We start from the raw sequence: 20,406 nt of genomic DNA, 5'->3' as shown, positions 1-20,406 counted from the left end.
CTATCACAAACTACTATTATTTAGGATGGTATTTTAGAGGTATTTTCAGAAAGCACAGTTATTTTATAAGACTTCAGATCTGAACACCCTCTAGCTGGGCCTCCTTTAGCTCTTCCTACTGAGTTAACTCCTCTCAGACTCTGCGAACCCGACTCCTCACTGACAGAGGAGCTGCTAGAACTACCACAGGAGTCTGGAGTTACTGCAGAACCCCAGAGTTCAGACACAAAGGTTTGCAGCCACTGGTTTTATTCTTCCTTTTTTTCCAAATGAAGCAAAACAGTTCACATATCCTTTCCTCTACCCTTAAAAAGATTTTCTGTGTATGTGCATATAAAGTTGGGGGAAATTGGTGTAATTATCTATATAATTATAATTCAGCTTTCAATCCCCCTCCTCTAATTCGTATCATGTCAGCTTGCATAAGTCAGTGGTTTTCAAACTGAATTGTGGAGGACCGAGGTTTTTCAGAGATACCCACTGCCTGTCTAGGAAGCCCTCACTTGCTCTGAAATTCAGCTCCAGTATTAGCTCATTTATCATTGTTTTAGACAGTAAAATCCTCAAAATCCTCTGTCAATACCTCCTTCAAAAAAAGATAACAGGTTTTAAAAACATTTGAAAACCACTGACCAAGGATATTGTCTGTGTATGAGGGCGGAACGTTGAATAATGGTATTTTTCTTTTATTTTGCTTTCTGCCAGCTTTTCCCTTATTCATGTATTATTATTTACCTAGTGTCATCAACTGGTTTATGCCAGCAACAATTCTTTCACATTCTTCATCCCTGGGATTGGTTCCCCATTCTCCATCAAGAGGTTTATAGATTAGTGATCTACATTCAACATCAGTTAAAGGAACACTGGTACCTAGTTCTTCAGGAAATACAGCTGAAATACACAGAAAAGCAGACCCGTGAAAACATAAGCCAACTTGTTAATATTCAGGTTACCTTTAGAAAGCAGAATTGATATCACAAAATTAAAGTATATTTTGTAAAGATATGAATATATCATAAACCAAAGTATGTTTCAAGGGTCAATAAAATTTAAATTCTTCAAAGCCATTAAATTTATAAATAATTCTCTAGATGATCAAAATTACCGATATCTGAAAACCTTGCTCTATAATCAAGTTATAGGTGAAGAGAAATAATTTATATAAAATGATGTATATTTCCAGGTTTTCTGAATAGTTCATAAATGAACTGCCATATTTATTATCATAAAACACACACAAGGTAAAACGAAACTGAAGTGGTATTTTTCAGGAATACTTAAAGCCTAAATTTCTGAAGGGAGGAACAGAGAAACTTTGAATACTGACAAATGATTCCTAAGCTTGTTGCTTTAAAATGGTGAAGGATGCTTTCTGCACACCTGAATATTTAACATTTTGTCTATGAGAATCATTAGAAAGTGGTGGTTACACAAAACGTAGTAACATGCTAGGTAATTTTTCCTTTGGACTATACTTAATCAGAGAAACACTGGGCAATATGCCACTGTATGCATCAAAATTCTTCCTTCTTACTGAATATAATTAAACTCCATGAGTGCATACAAACGCATAGAGAAAAACAAAAATCCATACTCCTCAGATATATTTAGGTAGGAAACAAAATCCTAAGTTAGTATCACTTATTCATTTAAAAAAAAATACCACGCATTACAACATTTATCAACTCATTTTCTCTCATATTCACAATAATCCAAATGATTTCAAATTCCAATTTTCACAAAGGGGAGAAACAAAACCAGAAGATACACCATGTAATACACTTACATGTGGATTAAGGTATTTTATACTTTTAAATAGCAGTAGTCTAGCAGTGAGATGAAAAAATACATTATTGGCATTAAATTTTCAAAGTGGTAATAATTTCTGTGAAGAACTAAACTTAGCTCATTAGTATGACCATTTTCTCATTTCTAAGGTCACCAGGTTGAGCTTACTTTCTTCATCAGTTATCTTTTCTCTAACTTTTTAGACTACGATAAATACTGAGCAACTCAATTTATAAAGATCTTTATTTTATCTGCTAGCAAAGGTAACATTTTTTTTTTAATCAAGATGAAACAAAATTTATTTTTTAACTTATAGTTTTTAAGTGATCACCACCCATATCGAGCCATTTATCTGATGAAGAATTTGATCCAACAAATGCCATAAACTGTCAAGGTGAGCAAGACACAGTAGTACCCTGCCATTATTCACAACTTAGTGCAATTAAACAATTAAAATACATTCTGTTGAGGCCAATACAAAGGTAACATTTTTTAAAATCAAATAATGTAGAACATAAAAAAGTTTATTACAAAGTCTTCATAATCTTACCCTCTATAAAATGATCATTATTAATAACCTGCAATATATTTTTTGAATCCTTTTTAGGCTCATCCAATTGTGCATGTATGTTATAGATTTTGTAAATTGAAACAAAAATGGGAAATGAGGTAGAAAGAAAATGTAAACTCCAGGCATCAGCCACACTGACTTTTTAGTATCAGAAAGTGTCGTAAGCACTGCCTAGGGCTAAATTTCTAAATCCTGAGTGTGTCAGACCATATACAACCCAGATAATGGTCATTACTATTATAAATTATGACTACCTGTTCATTGAGCTCTTACAAGGGTCAGGCTCTGTAATAAGCACTGTAGCCACCTGTCACTGAACCCTCAAAGCAGCCCTATCTAAAACGTTTAGGCAATTTCAAAGGCTGAGTCCTAAAAATCTGAGGTTGTAAGACTTTATGGAACTTGCCAAGATCACATAGAAAATGACAGGGCCAAGCTAGGAATCCATGCCTGTCTCGCTCAGTAACGAGACCTCTTTAACTATTGTATCCTAAGTATTCTGCTAAAGTTACAGAAATTTTTTGTCCCTCAAATGCACTTTATAGGGGTGAACAATAAAACATTTTCGTATTTTGCTGTAATAAATTAATTTCGGTCTTCCTTCTTAGACGCTAAATTCCAAATGGGCAAGGATCATATCTATCTTGTTCATTGCTGAGTCTCCTGTATCTCCAGGGTTGGTAGTAGGTATATTTGCTAAATGCGTATTTTCTATTTGATCCTCACAACAATCCTATGTGGCAGTCGGCTGCAAATAAAAGTTCTTATTTAAGAAATTAATTCCATGATACAGACCCAAAAAAGCCTAACAAACACTTACCATTATTAGGTATAAGCTCCATGTCCCAAGGACTCATCTTTTCTGTATCTCCATTGTCCCAGCTTAAAGGAAGAAAAATCCTTACATTAAAAAATCTAAACCGTGTATACCAATTTCTACAAAACCAATTATAAAAATACTTGCTTCAGTGTTTTAAAGACATATCTTTATCCCTTTATTAGCAGACAGGGAAAAATGTGAAGCAAGTCTGGCTGAACTAAAATATAACAAACATTTGCTTACCAAACATTATAGCACTGAAACAGACTATCAGGGTACTCAGGTTGAAGAGGCTCCTGGCTTTCGATTGTTCCAAACCACCAGGCATCATCTATGACTGATCTGAAACGGTCACCTGGACAAGAATAAAAGCCATTATCTGAAATGTACTGTTGCTGTTTTTATTGCTTTTCCTAAGGTAAACCTGGAAGGTACTTAACCTGCCTATATGATTTCAGAAGACACATAAAAAGTGACTCACACATTCCAAAAATAAATAAATAAAATCAGCAATATTGAGAGGAAAAAAAGTATTTATGCGAGCAAATTTAAAAGTGTGACTTACCAGTTTGTAATCCCATGTCTTAGATTTCGTTAGGTATAGAGAAATTTACTTTGGTCTTAAGCATTTTTACCAACCTAGTATTTTAAATTCATTATTAGGACTATGTAAAACTTTTCACTCAGATAAAAATGTAATTTAGGTTAAGTTCTGCTCAACAAATACTTATAGTCTGTCTTCCTTACTTTCTACAGGTAAGTGTCCCCAACCAACAACCAAGACTCCAGCATAAAAATAAAAATGACACAAAAACTCCAACTTGCCTTCCTTAATCTTAATAGCCCCTCAAATTGTTAATACATAATCATTCACTTCCCTTTCCTGTAAGAGCACACAAAAAAGAAACAAAAATAAAAATTAATCTTCTTAAAACAGAGACCACTCCTGATATCAGTTCCATGTCCAACTGCTATAAAAATACTTGAAATGCTTTTCCCAAAGACACGAGTAAGCTACAAATGTTACAGTCTTTTCTCGTCTATAACTTCTCAGTTACCCGTGTCATCTGAAAACTTAAGTTGCTTCCTTTGTGAATGTTTTCCCCTGCCTTGGCTTTCACAGTACTTGGCTCAGTTTTCTCCTGCTAACACAGAATGGAATCTGAGAGATGTGGGTTCAAATGACAGATCTGTGTGACTAGGAACATACTAAAACTGTTTTCGAACTTCGTTTTCCTCATCTATAAAAAAGAAATGGTAACGTCTACTTCACGTAGTTTTTAAGTAATTCCTTCTATTAAGGTACTCTTTACATTTTTAACACACAGTAAAGGGAAATCAGGCAAGCTAGCTATTACTTTGAATCAGTTCCTTTTTTGTCGGAATCAGTTTAATTTTGAAACTTATAAAGAGAAAAGTATTTATGTTCTCTTCTTAACAAAAAGGATTTAAAAATTTATGAAGACATATAGTGTCAAATGAATTACAAATTATAAAGAAAAGTAAAAGAAATATGATACAAAATTAGAGTCAGGAGCAAGTTAACAGAACACAACTGCATGTTGTTGAAAGTTATATTACTAGATTCAGAGTCTCTGAATTGTTCCTCGGATGCATATTATTGACAATGAGGTTAGGCAGGGGTCCTCAAACTGCGGCCTGTAAGCCACATGAGGCAGTATGATTGTATTTGTTCCTGTTTTGTTTTTTTACTTCAAAATAAGATAATATGCAGTGTGCATAGGAATTTGTTCAGTTTTTGTTTTTTTTTTTAAGCTATAGTCCGGCCCTCCAACGGTCTGAGGGATGGTGAATTGGCCCCCTGTTTAAAAAGTTTGAGGATGCCTGGCTTTAGAGCGACTACACGTATAATTTAATAAACAGCATTCTTGACACCACAACTTTACAGTAAACATGAGGAGTTGCACGAACCACTTGCTTATAACCCTACATACCCTCTTCATTATGCTAAAGAGGAAGAGCTGGATAATGTTTTCCTAACCACAGTGAGCAGTGTTTGTAGAATGGTAACCATGAAGTTAAAGCCTTAAAACCTTTCTCATGACAGGGTGAAGTAAAAATTATTATTAATATATTTTAATGGCAGTCTGTGGGTAGATGCATATGTATCAGATATATAAGACTAATGTAGATGCTAGCTTTAGAAGAAATATTAATCTATAAATATAGAAAAAATTGTAACATCGAAATGAGACAATTATGATGTTCATTAATTTGAAAAATCCCTTTGACTTTGATTTGTCCAATGCTTGCTGAATTTCTTTGTGTAGGTTGAGCTCACTTCTGTAATATTCCTGGATTCTGATCTCTCATATTTGTCCTACAAATTTACTGGCAGAGACATGTCCTTAAAAAAATAAAATTTATCTTATCAATAATGTGAATAATTTTTAAAAATCAAAGTACCAAAGGCTTATAACCAAAATGAAGAAAAAGGTTATCATCTTTCTGACTTTATTTACAGATTTCTAAAAGAGTTTACCTATTTCTTCACTCATCAATTTCTGACATTAAGTATTACGGCTGACCCTTCAATACCATGGGTTTGAACTGCCTAAGTCCACTTACATGAAAATTTTTTTTAATAAATACAGCTGCCTTTCAAGAGCCATAGGTTCTACATCAGCAACCAAATGCGGATTGAAAATAGTGTTGGGCCAGGCGTGGTGGCACACGCCTGTAATCCTAGCACTCTGGGAGGCCAAGGCGGGTGGATTGCTTGAGCTCAGGAGTTCGAGATAAGCCTGAACAAGATCAAGACCCCATCTCTACTAAAAATATACAAGAACTGAGGCAAGAGGCTCGTGTCAACCCAAGAGTTTGAGGTTGCTGTAAGCTATGATGCCACTGCACTCTACCGAGGGCAACAGCTTGAGACTCTTGTCTCAATAATAACAACAACAACCAAAAAAAAAAAAAAAAAAAGAAAATGCAGTGTTAGTGGGATGTGAAACCCACATACACGGAGGGGGTGGGGGTGACTTTGCCCATCAGTCTTGAGTATGCAAGGGATTTGGAATCGGAGGAGGAATCCTGTAATCAATCCCTATGAAATAGCTGTAGTGTCATTACATGCATTATACAGGGTGGCTATAAAGTTTGTGTGCGATTTAATCTCTGCATTTAATCTCTACTCAGTTTTTACTATTACTTTGTAAATATTGCTTGCTACTAAGCAAAATAACATACAATTCCTTTCTTGTAGAATTTTGTATTTCCTGGCCGGCAGTCCACAGATTTTTATCTATTACATTTGGTAACTATCATCAAGATTATTTATAGCTTTTACATTGAACTGTTTTAGATGAATTAAATTTTTATATGAATATATTAACAACAAAGATAGTTTTATGCTTTTCACTATATGTGTTTAACATAACCCGAGATGTAAAAGGTATTAACTAAAACTGCAAAGAGAAAATCTAATAACCCTTCAGCTCACAGAAATTCTAATATTTACTTTTTTCCCCTTCCATTTTTCAAGTTATCCTAACCCCACTTACTCATAACCAAAGTGATTTCAATAACATAGCTCTGGCTATACACTTAGATGTTAACTAGAGCAATTATTTTTTGGTTTCCCTCTTTCATCTTTCCACTCACATTGTATGGCTCAAGATATAAAAAAACACTCTTCAATTTCCCATAAACTAAAACTTGTTAGATACTTTATAAGTTCCACTCTTTTTTTTCTTAATGACTCCCTCTTGGAGGACATCACTGGCCTGTTTACTTTCTAGACTTCACAGACAGCAGCTATTCTGAGACTTCTGTTGACTGTTAACCTGTGAATTCCATTGGGCTTTTCATGTCCTAGACTCCTTGTTTCTTGAGGAGATCCATATTTTTCTCTTTCTTGGTTTACTCTCTTATTTGATGAAACACATTTCCAAACTTCGAGAAAACTGGGATTCACAACATGTAAATCTTCTCAATAACCTCCCATGACTATCATTTTGATAACTTGCATTTTCCAAATTTCTCTTTACAAAGCACATAAATTTCTCAGTTTACCAAGACCAATCAAGAGAAGACAAATCACCCCGCCAATGCCTTCAATGAGGAAGAGCGAGACTGGTACTTGAGTGTCAACTGATGTATTTTTTCAAACCACATATGCCATGTGTATATCACACTGCATTCCAGGATGATAAAACACTGGCCCTGTTTAAAATTTTTAAGACAAGTTCTAATGAACAGCACATCCACCTGTATATAAATTAATGTGCCTTAAATGCCTGAGAAGTTTTAAAGTATAGAGTTTCTTTGAGATCTGTTTATAGCATTAATTTCAAAGATTATAAGGTTAACTAGAAAAATGTCAGTTTAGCTTTAGTCCTAGTCTAAACTTACACATTTTGTGAATGTTTCTTTTAGCTTTGTATTTGATTTGTTATTAATATAGTCAGATAAAAATTTGATTCCCCACATAAAACAGCTAAATGTAAAAGTTATAAATAATCTTGCAATAGTTAAACAAATGTAACAGATAAAAATCTGTGGACTGCCAGCATCAACCAAATTGAAGTGTTTTCATTCTTAAAACTTAAACATATCTTGACACAGCACCTTACTTTGCTACTGACATTTCTATAAACAGGAAGAGTCCTCTGATTATCTTTTTCTAAATTATGAAAAACAGTAAACTGCTTATTAAGAAAAAAGACATTTTAAACACCTATGGCTTCTAAATAAATTACCCACCTATATTCCACCGCCTATATTTTGCGTCGTCAAATTGTTGTCTCAAGACTAGGAAATCTATAACGTCAGGCATATCATGGTATCTAATTACAAATAAAAACAAACTGATTAGGTCACATACCTAAAAATATCTAAAAGGTGTTCACATTTATCTGAATCTTGAAAAATTATCTACAATACTAAGAAACCATTGCCTCTTTCAACAGTCCTTACTTCATAGTGAATGATCCACCAGTCAGTTTACCAGTATCAGGATCTAGAAAAGCAAGTTTAAGGCAGCAAAGGGTAGGCAATCCCACTTCATACTTTATGCCAACTATTTTCATAAGTTCTTGTTCCTGAGAAAGATAAAGAAAATTTAAAAACCACCTTTACAAAATAAACCACAAAACAGATTACTAAATATAGATGAGAAAACATTTCTTGGTTTTAATCTTGATCTGGATGGTGACAACTTAATGTGTATGTAAAAAATTCACTGTGCTCTGAACTTAAGATTTATGTACTTTATTGCATGCAAGTTATACTGCAATTTACACAAAAGAAAAAAAAATCTGAAATATGTTACTGAAATAAGAGTTTTCCAACACAGGTCCAAATGTAATTTTAAACTGTTGTGATACATGTAGAAATACTCATTAAATTAACAAATACAAACTTTACCTAGATATTAGTGTTACCTAATTTTCACTATTTATTGCATTTTGTACCCAACCTGTAAACTGTATTAGAATGTAAACATTCACTCAATCTTACATTTCTTTGACTGAAAATTAAACACTTCTACCCCTGGCACTGCTTCAGATAAACACAGCATCCTCAGGATACAGCTTCTAACAGTGAAAACAGTAACTCTCAATATAAATTTCCTCCCTTATCCATTACTGCATCTTTCAGGCTATTAAATAATGTATCAATGCCATACCCGTAGTTCCATCTTATGCCAAGGTTGTTTTTTGGGGTTTATACTATAAATTTTATTTTTTCGGGCCATTTCAACATAGGCTTCATGTCCTTGTCGGAAATAATAAACCTATAAAGTAAATAAAATCACAATTTAAAAGCCCGGATGTGTTCCCTTTAACCCACGATGCAAGGTATCCACTAAAACTGCAAGGAGAAAATCCAATGCCCTTTAAGCTAATAGAAATTCTAACACTGATTTTTCCCTTCCCTCCCTCCTCAAGTTGTCCTAACATCACTTAATCACAATCAAAGTGTTCTATAGAACATTACTTCAGGTATTTACTTAGAAGTGAGTATACAAATGAACAGCTGAGTGAACAGCTATTTTCTTACTTCAAAATAAGTCAGTCTATGTTGCATAACAAAGTCAACTACTGTAACTTAAGAGTCGTAAGTTTACTGGTCACCTACTTTCCTTCTTACATGTTTTACTTTGTACATATGCAGGAAAGTTTAAAACAAAAAAAGTATTTTCACATACATATTCTTACGTGATCTTTATACAAATTCTAAAAAGCTAGCACTGCATCTGTATTTATTTTCACTTCATGAAGATTAAGTTTAAGTGACTCCTGACTAGTTCCACTAGTACTAGACCACAGTAGTCTGACACCAAATATTCTTATCTTTACTAAAAAAACAAAAACCAGGGTGGCGCCTGTGGCTCAGTGAGTAGGGCGCCGGCCCCATATGCCGAGGGTGGCGGGTTGAAACCCAGCCCCAGCCAAACTGCAACAAAAAAAATAGCCGGGCGTTGTGGCGGGCGCCTGTAGTCCCAGCTGCTCGGGAGGCTGAGGCAAGAGAATCGCGGAAGCCCAAGAGTTAGAGGTTGCTGTGAGCCGTGTGATGCCACGGCACTCTACCCGAGGGCGGTACAGTGAGACTCTTGTCTCTACAAAAAAACCAAAGACTTGTTACAAAATACTATGAAGATCTTAGTAATGAACATTTTGGGATAGCTACTGTCCTACATACTTTCATTCTATTCATTAATAAAATTATTGCTCTGGTTGCCAGGAACTTCAATTCAAACAAATGAATGGTGCTGAATTATAAGGACTTATCTGTTCAAGCACCAGCAACTAAAAAGACAACTTAAACATTTTGAAAGAAAATCATTCAACAAGGAATTATAAACTCTGTCCATCTTGAAATAATACATTAAGTTAGTCTCATCCTCATGCTGCAGGGTCTGTTAGGATCTGTCACTGCACCAGACTACAACAGTGCTCTGTGCTCCTCAAGTCTTTGGAGGCAAGTGTGGCCTCCACGGGAATTCTTGCAGACCGTCACTCTAGCATTAAAGTTTCTTTGTTTTTTTTAAATCATCAATTACCACTTTATACTAAAGTCTCTAACACCAAATTCATTGCAAAATTTGTGTATAAAGTAAGGAGACATGGACCTTAAGGGAATGAGAAATTTTATCTAAGTTCTCACATTTTCATTCTAAATTCATAAGCACATGTTCTAAAATAATAGTGGCATTTTTTATTTTCTTGAAAATGAAATAGTATTTCTCATTCTAAGATTACAGACTTTTTAAGCGCTAACAATAACACTGTGGGTAATTGAAATACTTTAACACATTTTTGAAATAAAATGAAAATATGCTAAAATTTACTTTTCCTTTAACATGCTGCATATTAAACATTAATAAGAAAAAATGAATATCTTTTAACTTAGAAAAAGAAAAAGAAAACTGGCAACAAATCCTCTTATTTAAAAAATACATAACAGGTTTTAAAATGCCAACAAAATTTTCACATCTAGAATGAGATACTTTTTTGAAAATGCTACAATTTTCTCGAGTTCTATTTCATGAGATATACAAAAATGTGTAAAAAAGTTATTTGAAGAAAACCCACAATGGGGTAATTTAAAAGTTTAGTAAGTACCTCATCACCCATCTGTGGCACAAATGGACATCTTCGGGGAATGGTATCTGTAATCCACGTCGAAGGCAACCATTCTTCCAATGTCAAACCATTTTCAGTCAGTTCTCCCACAGCCAATCTCTAAGAAAGTTTACAACAGTGTAATATTATCATAAACCATTCATCCACCAATCTACCATTTAAAATCACTATAGAGGTAGTTTAAAAAAATAAAGGAGAAAGAGGACCTTTATACAAAAACCATATACAGTTGGCCCTCTGTATCCATGGATTCAAACTGTGGATTGAAAATATTTGGAAAATAAAATTCTACCTATTTCCAAAATGCAAAACATGAATTTGCTGCACACTGAGTACACACAAATTATACTGAGTACACACAAATGAAATGAGTGTGGGCGCTGTGTTAGGTATTGTAAATAATCTAGAGACGGTTTTAAGTATATGGGAGGATCTCAAAATTTCTATGTTGGAGACCTAACTCCCAAACTGACTCTATTTTGGCCTTTGAGAAGGTGATAAAGGTTAAATGTGGTATGTGAGAAAGACAGCCATCTATCTGCCAGGAAGAAAGCCTTCACCAGAAACTAAACCCAGCCAGACACTGGTTCTGGAGTTTCTAATATGCAGAACTGTGAGAAAATAAACTTCTGTAGTTTAAGGTCCCCCCAAAAAGGCATATGAGAAGATGTGGTAGGTTATATGTAAATACTAATAATATGCCATTTTATGTATCAAGAGCTGCTTGGGCATCTGCGGATTTTGTATTTATGGGGTCATAAAACCAATCTTCCACAGATACGAGGGATGGCTATATTCTTTCAGCATTACTCTGAAAAAAAAAAAAAAAGACATCAGTGTAATTCTCTCCAAATTTCCACATAAAGAGATAACTAGATAACAAGACTAAAAGTCCACAGACAACAACAGTCACAACAAGATATCCCCACAAACCTCAAAATATAAACTGTGTATTCTTTCCTTCCACAATACTATCAGTTCTATAAACATTCCATAAAGACATACTTGCATTTTCAAAAATCTTCGTCATACAGTATTAAAACTAAATAAAATACTTGCATATGGGTTGAGTAGTATCACATATAGAAGGCTAATTATTTCTGTGATTTGTACATTATACTTCTAAATAGCCTGAGGATGCTCTTCTTCCTTTCTTAAAAGTAGCCATTTCACACTCTTGGCACATGTTAAGTATCTTAAAAATAAAAATTCCAAATTTTTTTCCTAATAAAATGTTCTCAGGCCTTACTTTCAATTCTCATGGATGAAAACACAACCATGCCTCTGAAAAAGTGTTGTTACTTTACTGGTCACCCAGTAGCCAAAATTGTCTTGATGCTGTTATCTTAGACTTAAGAAAAATGAGCTTTTTTAAAACCTAGTACTTTTAAAAGTAAAGAAACTTTATGCAGCAAAGTGTGTTGGTCCAGTGTTTATATGCTGAGACTCCTAAATTTTATTCTGTTGGATGTTTTAAAAAGAAGGTACTGCAGTGCAAGTTCACTAAAGGAGCAATGCTATAATGTGATGTGAACACTACTTGCCAATTCCTGCCCTAGAGACTAGACCCTACGGAGAAAAAGGCAGGCAGGAGCAGGAAGGCAGACGGGAAGCTACCACAGTAACGTAAGTCAAGAGTTCGTCAGGCCCCACACCAACGTGACAGTGCAGAAATAGTAAAAAAAAAAAAAAAAGTCAAGGGCTGACTATATTTAGAAGACAGAGACATCAGATAATCCATCAGATGATTTCCTAATGGATTGAATGTGGAATATGAGAGAAAAAGGATTTTTCTCCAGGATTTCCAGTAAAAATGAGTACAAGACAGAGGTCTGACATACTGGGATGAAGAGGGCTAGAGTGCAGCAACTCTTAAGGCACAAGCTTGGGAAGAAGTTTTGTATGTGTTAGATCTGACAGAAAAAGAAAGATGAGATTCAATAGGTATCTGATCCAGTTACCAAGTAGCCACTGCGTTCCACACTGAGTCTATCTCAGAGGTACACTGCTCAACCCAGGTATTTCCACTGTGTTTTACTCAGAGCAGCTCTGATTTTATCAGATTTATATATTGAGGATATGCGTACAAGTTTGTTTGAAAAAGCTTTCCTTTGACAAATAAAAAGGGAAAAAAGGATGGTAAAGTTTGAAAATCATAACTGGTAGCCTCAATGTATACTATTAATTGCACTATGCAAGTATTTCTCCCATAAGGAAAATTACCTCTGTCTACTGGCATCGCTAATAAGTAATAGTACATTAAATAGGAATAATCATAACTAAAGGACACTGGACTGCCAAAAATCATTATAAGGACAATAATTCTTGGGGAACCTAGAATTTTTTTATTAAAGCAGCTTTCTGACACTTAGTACTTAATTACCATTAATGAGTTAAAATGTACTGACTATTCCTCAAAATTTCCAGCTTCATAATTCAAGACTTTTTTCATTTTTGAATTACAGATAATTGATTTCTCTTTCCCTTGTACCCCTGGGAATGCTTCTAGGCCCAGCTCAAATCTTATTTCTGCTAGGAAGCCTTACTTGGAATCATAACGTAATTTCTGCGTTATTACCTCTAAAAATAATTTAGCAATCATATTAAATACATTAGATCATATGGCATTTCCTCCATTTTTATCTTGAAGCATTTAGGCATCTGTTAGTTACACATCATTTTTACGTTGAGTACTGTCTTACACTTCTTTTTATCTACCATACTTTACGCATTGTAGGCACTTAATAACTCTCTATTGACATGGTTTTCAGAGCTCCTAATGGCATAAGGACATTATGTAATGACATCATCTGAGAGGACTTCACTGCATCTCTGAAGAATTCTATCTTTAAGCATTTTCTGTATCTGCCTTACTGCTTTTTGCTTAATTTTAAAAAAGACTCGGAAACCGTTTTCATTTTTTCAGGTTTGCAATAACGTAAATCACTAACAGTCTCTCAATTGCTAACTGTAAAACCCTATGCATAAGAAGAAAAAATACTTTTGTGCTTATCTGAGATAACCGGAGGACTACAGTCTCATTCTGTTGCCTGACCTAGAGTACAGTAGCGTCATCACAACTCACTGCAACTGCAAACTCCTGGGCACATGTGAGTCTCCTGCTTGAGTAGCTGGGACTAGAGGCACATGCCATCACACACAGCTAATTTATAAATTTTTTTTTTTGTCGATGCAATCTTGCTGTGTTGCCCAGGCTGGTTTCCCAGCTCCTGGTCTCAAGTGATCCTCTCACCTGGACTTCCTGAATTGTTAGGATTACAGGTATAAATCACCACATCCAGCCAAGAACAATTGTATCTACTTTTAGATCCACTGGTAGACACTGAACAAAATTCAAACTGAAGGAAATGATCTACAATACCCTAACTTTATTATATTTCAGATGTCCCACACTAAATCTACTGAATAATCCATCGTGATACTTTGTCATAGTAAAATAGTGAAATTAAAACACACCAAATACCAACAATGGATCCATATGGCGTACTCCATGGAGGATACTGCAGTGTTAGTTTACAACTATCTAAACTCCAGGGGACCAAATGAAGTAACCTATACTGCTGAGACAAAAGATCATATTCTCACAGTGACTTATTTCTGCAAACCTCAAAAGTTCATCAAACTTTTCCTGAGATAAAAAAGAATATTTAGCTCATTATCAGATACATGGCTAAATCGGTTTTCTTTAACCAATCTGTCTACCACACAATACAATGGGTCACGCTGCATTTATCATCACTAAAAAGGCCGAGAGAAAATCATGGGCAAACGTGTCGCATTCTCTTTGGGCTTCCCCAGACCAACGCCAAGTAGGCAACAAGTACAACAGCAGCTATGGAGTCCACATGAAAGTAAATCAAAATTGTAAAGATGAAACAAACAAGAACTCAATCAATGTAGATAAACACTTACATCAGATGTATTCTTACACTTCTGAAAGCTCTCTGAAGGATTCAAAGTCTACAGTCACTTAATATAGCAATTGAATTAATTCTAAAACTGGCAGAGGTTAAAAAATTGTTTTCCTTTTGTTTAACCAGAAATCACATCCCTAATATGGTATTTACTTCACAGCTCTCATTCTCATTGCTAGGTTAAAAGTATTTCTACTCTGTAAGAGCTGATACATCATCTTTCTGTGACATTTATTTCTTACTTTCTCTGTTCTCTGAAATGATCCACAAATTTAACATGTAGTAATTAAACCAATACCTCTGTTGACCTAAAGAATGAAAAACTATGGCTTACCTACTCTATAAATAATGCAGGTGCATCTTACAAAAACCCTGTTTTAGCCACTCTAGACCCACCTTTGCCTTGTGGCCAACCATGACAAGTTGTGTCATTTTTACTCCACTAGACTGTTTATTTTCAGCAATAACAATTAATAAGGATGTAATGGCAATTAATAGACTAATGAACTGTGTGTTCTGTAGGAATATGTATTTTATGTCAATCATTGCTACCAGACTATTAAAACCTGATCATGGTTTAAGATTAAGTGCTCAATTTTTACAATATAATTCTGTAAGTAATCTTAGATGCCAAATATCTAAAAGCATCAATCAATGAAATGTATTTTGGTATACTGTATTTTGCTACTATGTATTTCCATATACATGCCAACAATGCTATGCTCAATTGTACTTTAAAAATGTGTACTTTAAGTCACTTTCTTTCTTTCTTTTTTTTAGAGACAGTCTTAATTTTGTCGCCCTCGGTAGAGTGCCATGGCGTCACAGCTCAAAGCAACTGCCAGCTCTTTGGCTTACGCGATTCTCTTGCCTCAGCCTCCTGAGTGGCTGGCGACTATAGGCACCCCCCTACAATGCCTGGCTATATTTTGGTTGCAGTTTGGCCAGGCCAGAAAGTAAGAAATCAAACCCGCCACCCTCAGTATATGGGGCCAGAGCCCTACTCACTGAGCCACAGGCACTGCCTTAAGTCGTTTTCATAGAAAACACTGAACTTATGATTTAAAAGGACCAAACCTTTTGTTTTCTTTCTTTGGGCTTCTTTTTCTTTGGTGATATTGGTCCATCTTTTTCTTCATTTACTTTTTTCCTTTCCTTTTTAATCTGTTTTTGCTTCTGTTTCTCAGATTCTTCTTCTTCATCTGAACTGCTTTCTGCTTTCTTACTTTTATTCTTAGGAACTTTCTTTGGTGGCTGCAGATTAATTCCTGCATCTGCTGTCCAGTCAGAGTAATCACTGGAATAATCACTAGAAGGAGGAAAGGATTTAAGAAATGCACACAAAATACAATTTTAAGACTTTTATGAAAATGAAAAGATCATAATAAAGAATGACATACTTTACTTCATTACATAATGAACTTAAGAATATTTCCCTAATTTTCAGCTCATCTTCAGAAGTTTCATAAAATTCTATAGGCTTTACTTACATAACTCAAAAAAAAAAAAAGAAAAAGATAGGTATGGTCATAATTTTAAGTGCAAAAAAGGAACCAAATTTTAATTACCTTCTATGATTTTAAGAAAAAGTGATTTCTGAGGGTTGCATATATTAAAAATATTGTGGGACCTCAATGAATCCCCAATAATTAAAAAAATATATATATTGTGGGGCATTGATTGCCTTCCACAGTTACAGAGATAGTAGAAAGCAAGCCCTGAAGAGCACAGAAGGTGTTGACACTGAAGAGACAAGGGGATTCCCTTTTTGAGAGGAGGGGGGAGGTCTTGACAGTGGAGATTCCCATGGTACAGCCCTGGTGCTCTGGTGGTATCTAGATACTGAACTGGCAGCTTTATGGATGTATTCCCAACCGGTGGAAAGCTGTGCTTGCAAACTTTACTTAGCATCTAAAGAAATTTCATTTGGATAAAATTATTCTACCTAATTATACCTTTGGGGCATCTTATGCTTCTAAACATGCTGTGATTCAGGAAAACATACCAATCATGTTTACCATTTCTTTTCAATTCATTTTCATAAAGAATCCAGTTGTTATTTTCTGCTTTATTCTAGTACATGAAAATATTTACTAATTTTGTAGTGTTATAAATATGAGTGCCTTAAAGGAATGTAAATTATATTAAAACCTATATATAGTTTCCCTAGATTTAATGATATATGACCTCATGCATCTAAAAATATTCCTGATGACGCTAATACTCTAACGGCAGGTTTTTCTGCACTTCATCACTTCCCCTATCCTGCCAGTCCAAATGTTCTTTACGGAAATTTATCTAAGTCTCTCCAAGAGTAATCATTCACGGATAAGAATCAAAAACTTAAGGTCTTGTCTAGTATGATTTCAGTATATTTAAAATGATTTTAAAGAACTTAAATAAAAAATATTTTCAGATATTCCTTTTATTCTAAAATAGGTTGTCCTGAACTAGTAGGGCCATGGTAAATAGACCTGCCGAATCTCACAGTCACCATCCTCTCAAGCACTGCCTCTCACAGAACACACTCCACTGCCACCATTAACCTAACTACAAACTCCCAAGGCCAATGTTCTTTACAATTACCTTCAACTACTGAAGCCCTGACTGTTCTTTCACTATAGTAATCCATTTTATAATATGAGTAACACCCTAATTCTACTGCTAAAACAAAAGAAAGTATATTTCTCTTGCACTGATCTGTTTTAAACACAGAAAACTACTAGACATAGCCATAGGCACTTGCATATCATTACTAGGAACCACTACTGTGAAAATAGGAAAAGCCTGGGTTCTACAACTCACACAAAGAATTCCCACAGCGACCACTTCATACTCTGTTTGACATGTCTGTTTTAAGAGTCCCTGGGGTGGAAAATAAGTACAGGTCTAAACATTATTACTATCTCCAAAGGCTATACTCTTTCTTGTTACTAAGATCTTAAACGATCAGCCAAGGCTATTAGTTCTATAACAATGAGAATCACCAATAGAAAGAGTTGAAGGAATCCTCATTTGAGCGGTCAAATGGAGGGAAAATAGTAAGAAAAAGAAATGAGAATGACTTGCTGATAAAAAAAAATAATAATAATAATAATAATTTTTAGTTTTCAAAAGATCTTACATAACATTTGGAGAAAAAAATTCCTTCACTGACCTGGAGCTGCCATCACTGTGCCATGCTCTCTCTTCTTCTTCTTCGGATGTTCCACCACTCACAGCAACCACTTCACCTTCCTAAGAGACATTAAATACTTATTTTATTTCATACATTTACAAAGTAACATTCTCTAAATATAGAGAATATCAATAATACTTTATAATACCAGTCACAGAGATATTTGTATTATGTCAGACTTAATTTAGTTGCAAAACACATTTTACATAAAAAAGAATACTTAAATGTATATTAAGATGTAATATTAATATTGAATTCAGAGCAAACTTGCTGATGATTTGAAGTTTTAAAACCTCACGGCATATCTTCTAGACAGAATAATATCAAATTCCATATTATTAGTTGAAATTAAATTTTATTCCTTAGGACTTTTAAAACAAATTAAGTTTTCTATAGCGGCTTTGCAAAAGCTTTAAATTAGGTCCATATATGTTTTACTTATTAAAATAGCTTTACCACACACAAAAAATCTGGTCTTATTTAATCCGAATGGTAAAGAATTAAAAATTCCACAAACACCGCTACTCTTAAGTAAATATTCATGAGATAACATAGAATGTTATTTTTGTTAGGTGTTTTTTCCACAGAATTGGGGGTTTTACTCACAAAATCTTACACATCTTTCTTGCTCAAATAAACTTTATGCTCTAACGATTAACAGCCCCTCAGACTGATTAAACACTTTGTGTATATCATTCCATTGGGTCTCAACAAAAAACTACTGTTAATAGGGAGAAGTTACTTAAATAAAAGAAATTAAAGCTTTGAAAAGTTAAGAAATTTACCCTTGGTCAGCACAAGTAATAAGCAACAAAGCTTTATTTGAACCCAGGTCGTTTTAGTCCAAAGCGTAAATAACTTTCTATAAGAATGATGTTATTACTTGCTGGGCACATTCAGATCACTATTTAAGAGGACGATGGGATATTTTCCTTTACTATCTAAATCAGTGGTTCTCAACCTTCCTAATGCCACAGCCCTTTAATACAGTTCCTGTGGGTTGCAACAAAAGGCTGAGAACTGCTGATCTAAATAAAATATTTGGAAGAAAATATTTGATGTCATAATGAAGAATGTGAAATATATGTCAAGTCTACAGTGTTTTGAAAACTAAACAAATATGAAAATATCAAAATCCAAAACTATATTTTATTTAGCAAATTTAATTGCTACTCAATAAAACTGAAAAAAAAATCAAGATAAATGATAAATCTTTTTAGTAAATGGAAGCTGTTAGTATCTAAGAGCTAAAAATGTCGTATCTGAGCTGTATCTATAAATATGTCAGGGAGTGCAAATGTGAATGTGCCGGTATCTTACATCTGAGGAACTAGTGCCATTTTCAATCTCTTCTAAGGGTCTAGGGGTCTCTTCCAGTGCAGATCTCGTTCGATAATTATGTTGATTTGTTTGCTGCTTTTTGGATTCTCCAAGATCCAAGAAATTCTCATGAGCATGATTCTGGAAAAAAGCAAATTAAATTTATTCACAGTATTGCTTTCAGAGCAGGCTTTTTAGTTTGAAAGTTAAAACTTTTTTAATTATAAAAACTTCATTCATACTTAATAGCTAGTTTACAGTACCAACTCCAATACTTTAGCATTATATCAAATTAAATCACAGGATTATATGCTGAAATTCATTTGTGACTTATTAGTTATAAAAACTTTTTTTTCCTGATTAAGTGATACAGACTTAAGGATTCATAATAAAAGACTAAATCAAATTCTTCGGTACCTACATCAAACCTACAAAAATGATAAGGAAGGAGAACGGGCTCGGTGCCAAAGCTCAGCGGCTAGAGCGCCAGCCACATACACTGCATCTGGCGGGTTCAAATCCAGCCCAGGCCTGCCAAACTATGACAACTATAACCAAAATATAGCTGGGCGTTGTGGCGGGTGCCTGTAGTTTCAGCTACTTGGGAGCTGAGGCAAGAGAAAATTGCTTAAGCCCAAGAGTTTGAGGTTGCTGTGAGCTGTGACGCCATAGCACCCTACTGAGGTGACAAAGTGACACTCTGTCTCAAAAAAAAGAAAGAAAGAGATCAACAGACTATGAAGCACAGGTACTAGGTAGAGAGGCAAATTGGACACCAGAATGGTGACCATACAGCTACACTGCCACTACTGAGGCTGGGACACCACCTGGCTGGCAATCTTCCTTCTGCCAAGAGAAAGGGGACAATGCAACAAACCTAAAAATTAATAAAGTAATCTCAAAAGTAAATCAGAGAACCGTAACTATGAAATTTAAGCGTAGGCTCTTGTCTTAGAAAAAATAATTATGAAAAGCAATGAGAGATTCTTGAAATAAAAGATGACCATTAAATTTGGAGAGGAAAAAAAAGATGGAAGATTGATCACATAAATTAGAATGTACACAGTGAGATAGAAGATGAAATGGGGCTAACCATTACCAAAACTTAAAACAATCTCAAAAAGCTTTCAGAGTTGAGTAAAAGAAATAGTAAGAAAACCTACATTTGGACATATGACTCAGTG

At 34.6% G+C, this 20,406-nt stretch overlaps 1 protein-coding gene across 2 annotated transcripts in view; it reads right to left on the bottom strand.

Moving 5' to 3' along the window:
• Positions 1-20,406, bottom strand: part of PHIP (pleckstrin homology domain interacting protein) — a 150,420-nt gene that overhangs the window by 27,259 nt on the left and 102,755 nt on the right. For both annotated transcript variants that reach the window (XM_053601655.1, XM_053601654.1), the window contains exons 21-30: positions 19,223-19,363; positions 17,882-17,961; positions 15,802-16,033; positions 10,769-10,888; positions 8,830-8,937; positions 8,118-8,242; positions 7,905-7,987; positions 3,423-3,534; positions 3,180-3,241; positions 736-891 (exon numbers count right to left, since the gene is read on the bottom strand). In XM_053601655.1, coding sequence (XP_053457630.1) covers positions 736-891; positions 3,180-3,241; positions 3,423-3,534; positions 7,905-7,987; positions 8,118-8,242; positions 8,830-8,937; positions 10,769-10,888; positions 15,802-16,033; positions 17,882-17,961; positions 19,223-19,363 — 1,219 coding nt within the window. The remainder of the gene's footprint in view (positions 1-735; positions 892-3,179; positions 3,242-3,422; positions 3,535-7,904; positions 7,988-8,117; positions 8,243-8,829; positions 8,938-10,768; positions 10,889-15,801; positions 16,034-17,881; positions 17,962-19,222; positions 19,364-20,406) is intronic.

The sequence above is a fragment of the Nycticebus coucang genome, chromosome 9 (genome assembly GCF_027406575.1).
Source record: "Nycticebus coucang isolate mNycCou1 chromosome 9, mNycCou1.pri, whole genome shotgun sequence".
Lineage (NCBI taxonomy): Eukaryota > Metazoa > Chordata > Mammalia > Primates > Lorisidae > Nycticebus > Nycticebus coucang.
The sequence above is the reverse complement of the archived record's forward strand: the minus strand, read 5'-3'. Positions and strand labels throughout refer to the sequence as shown.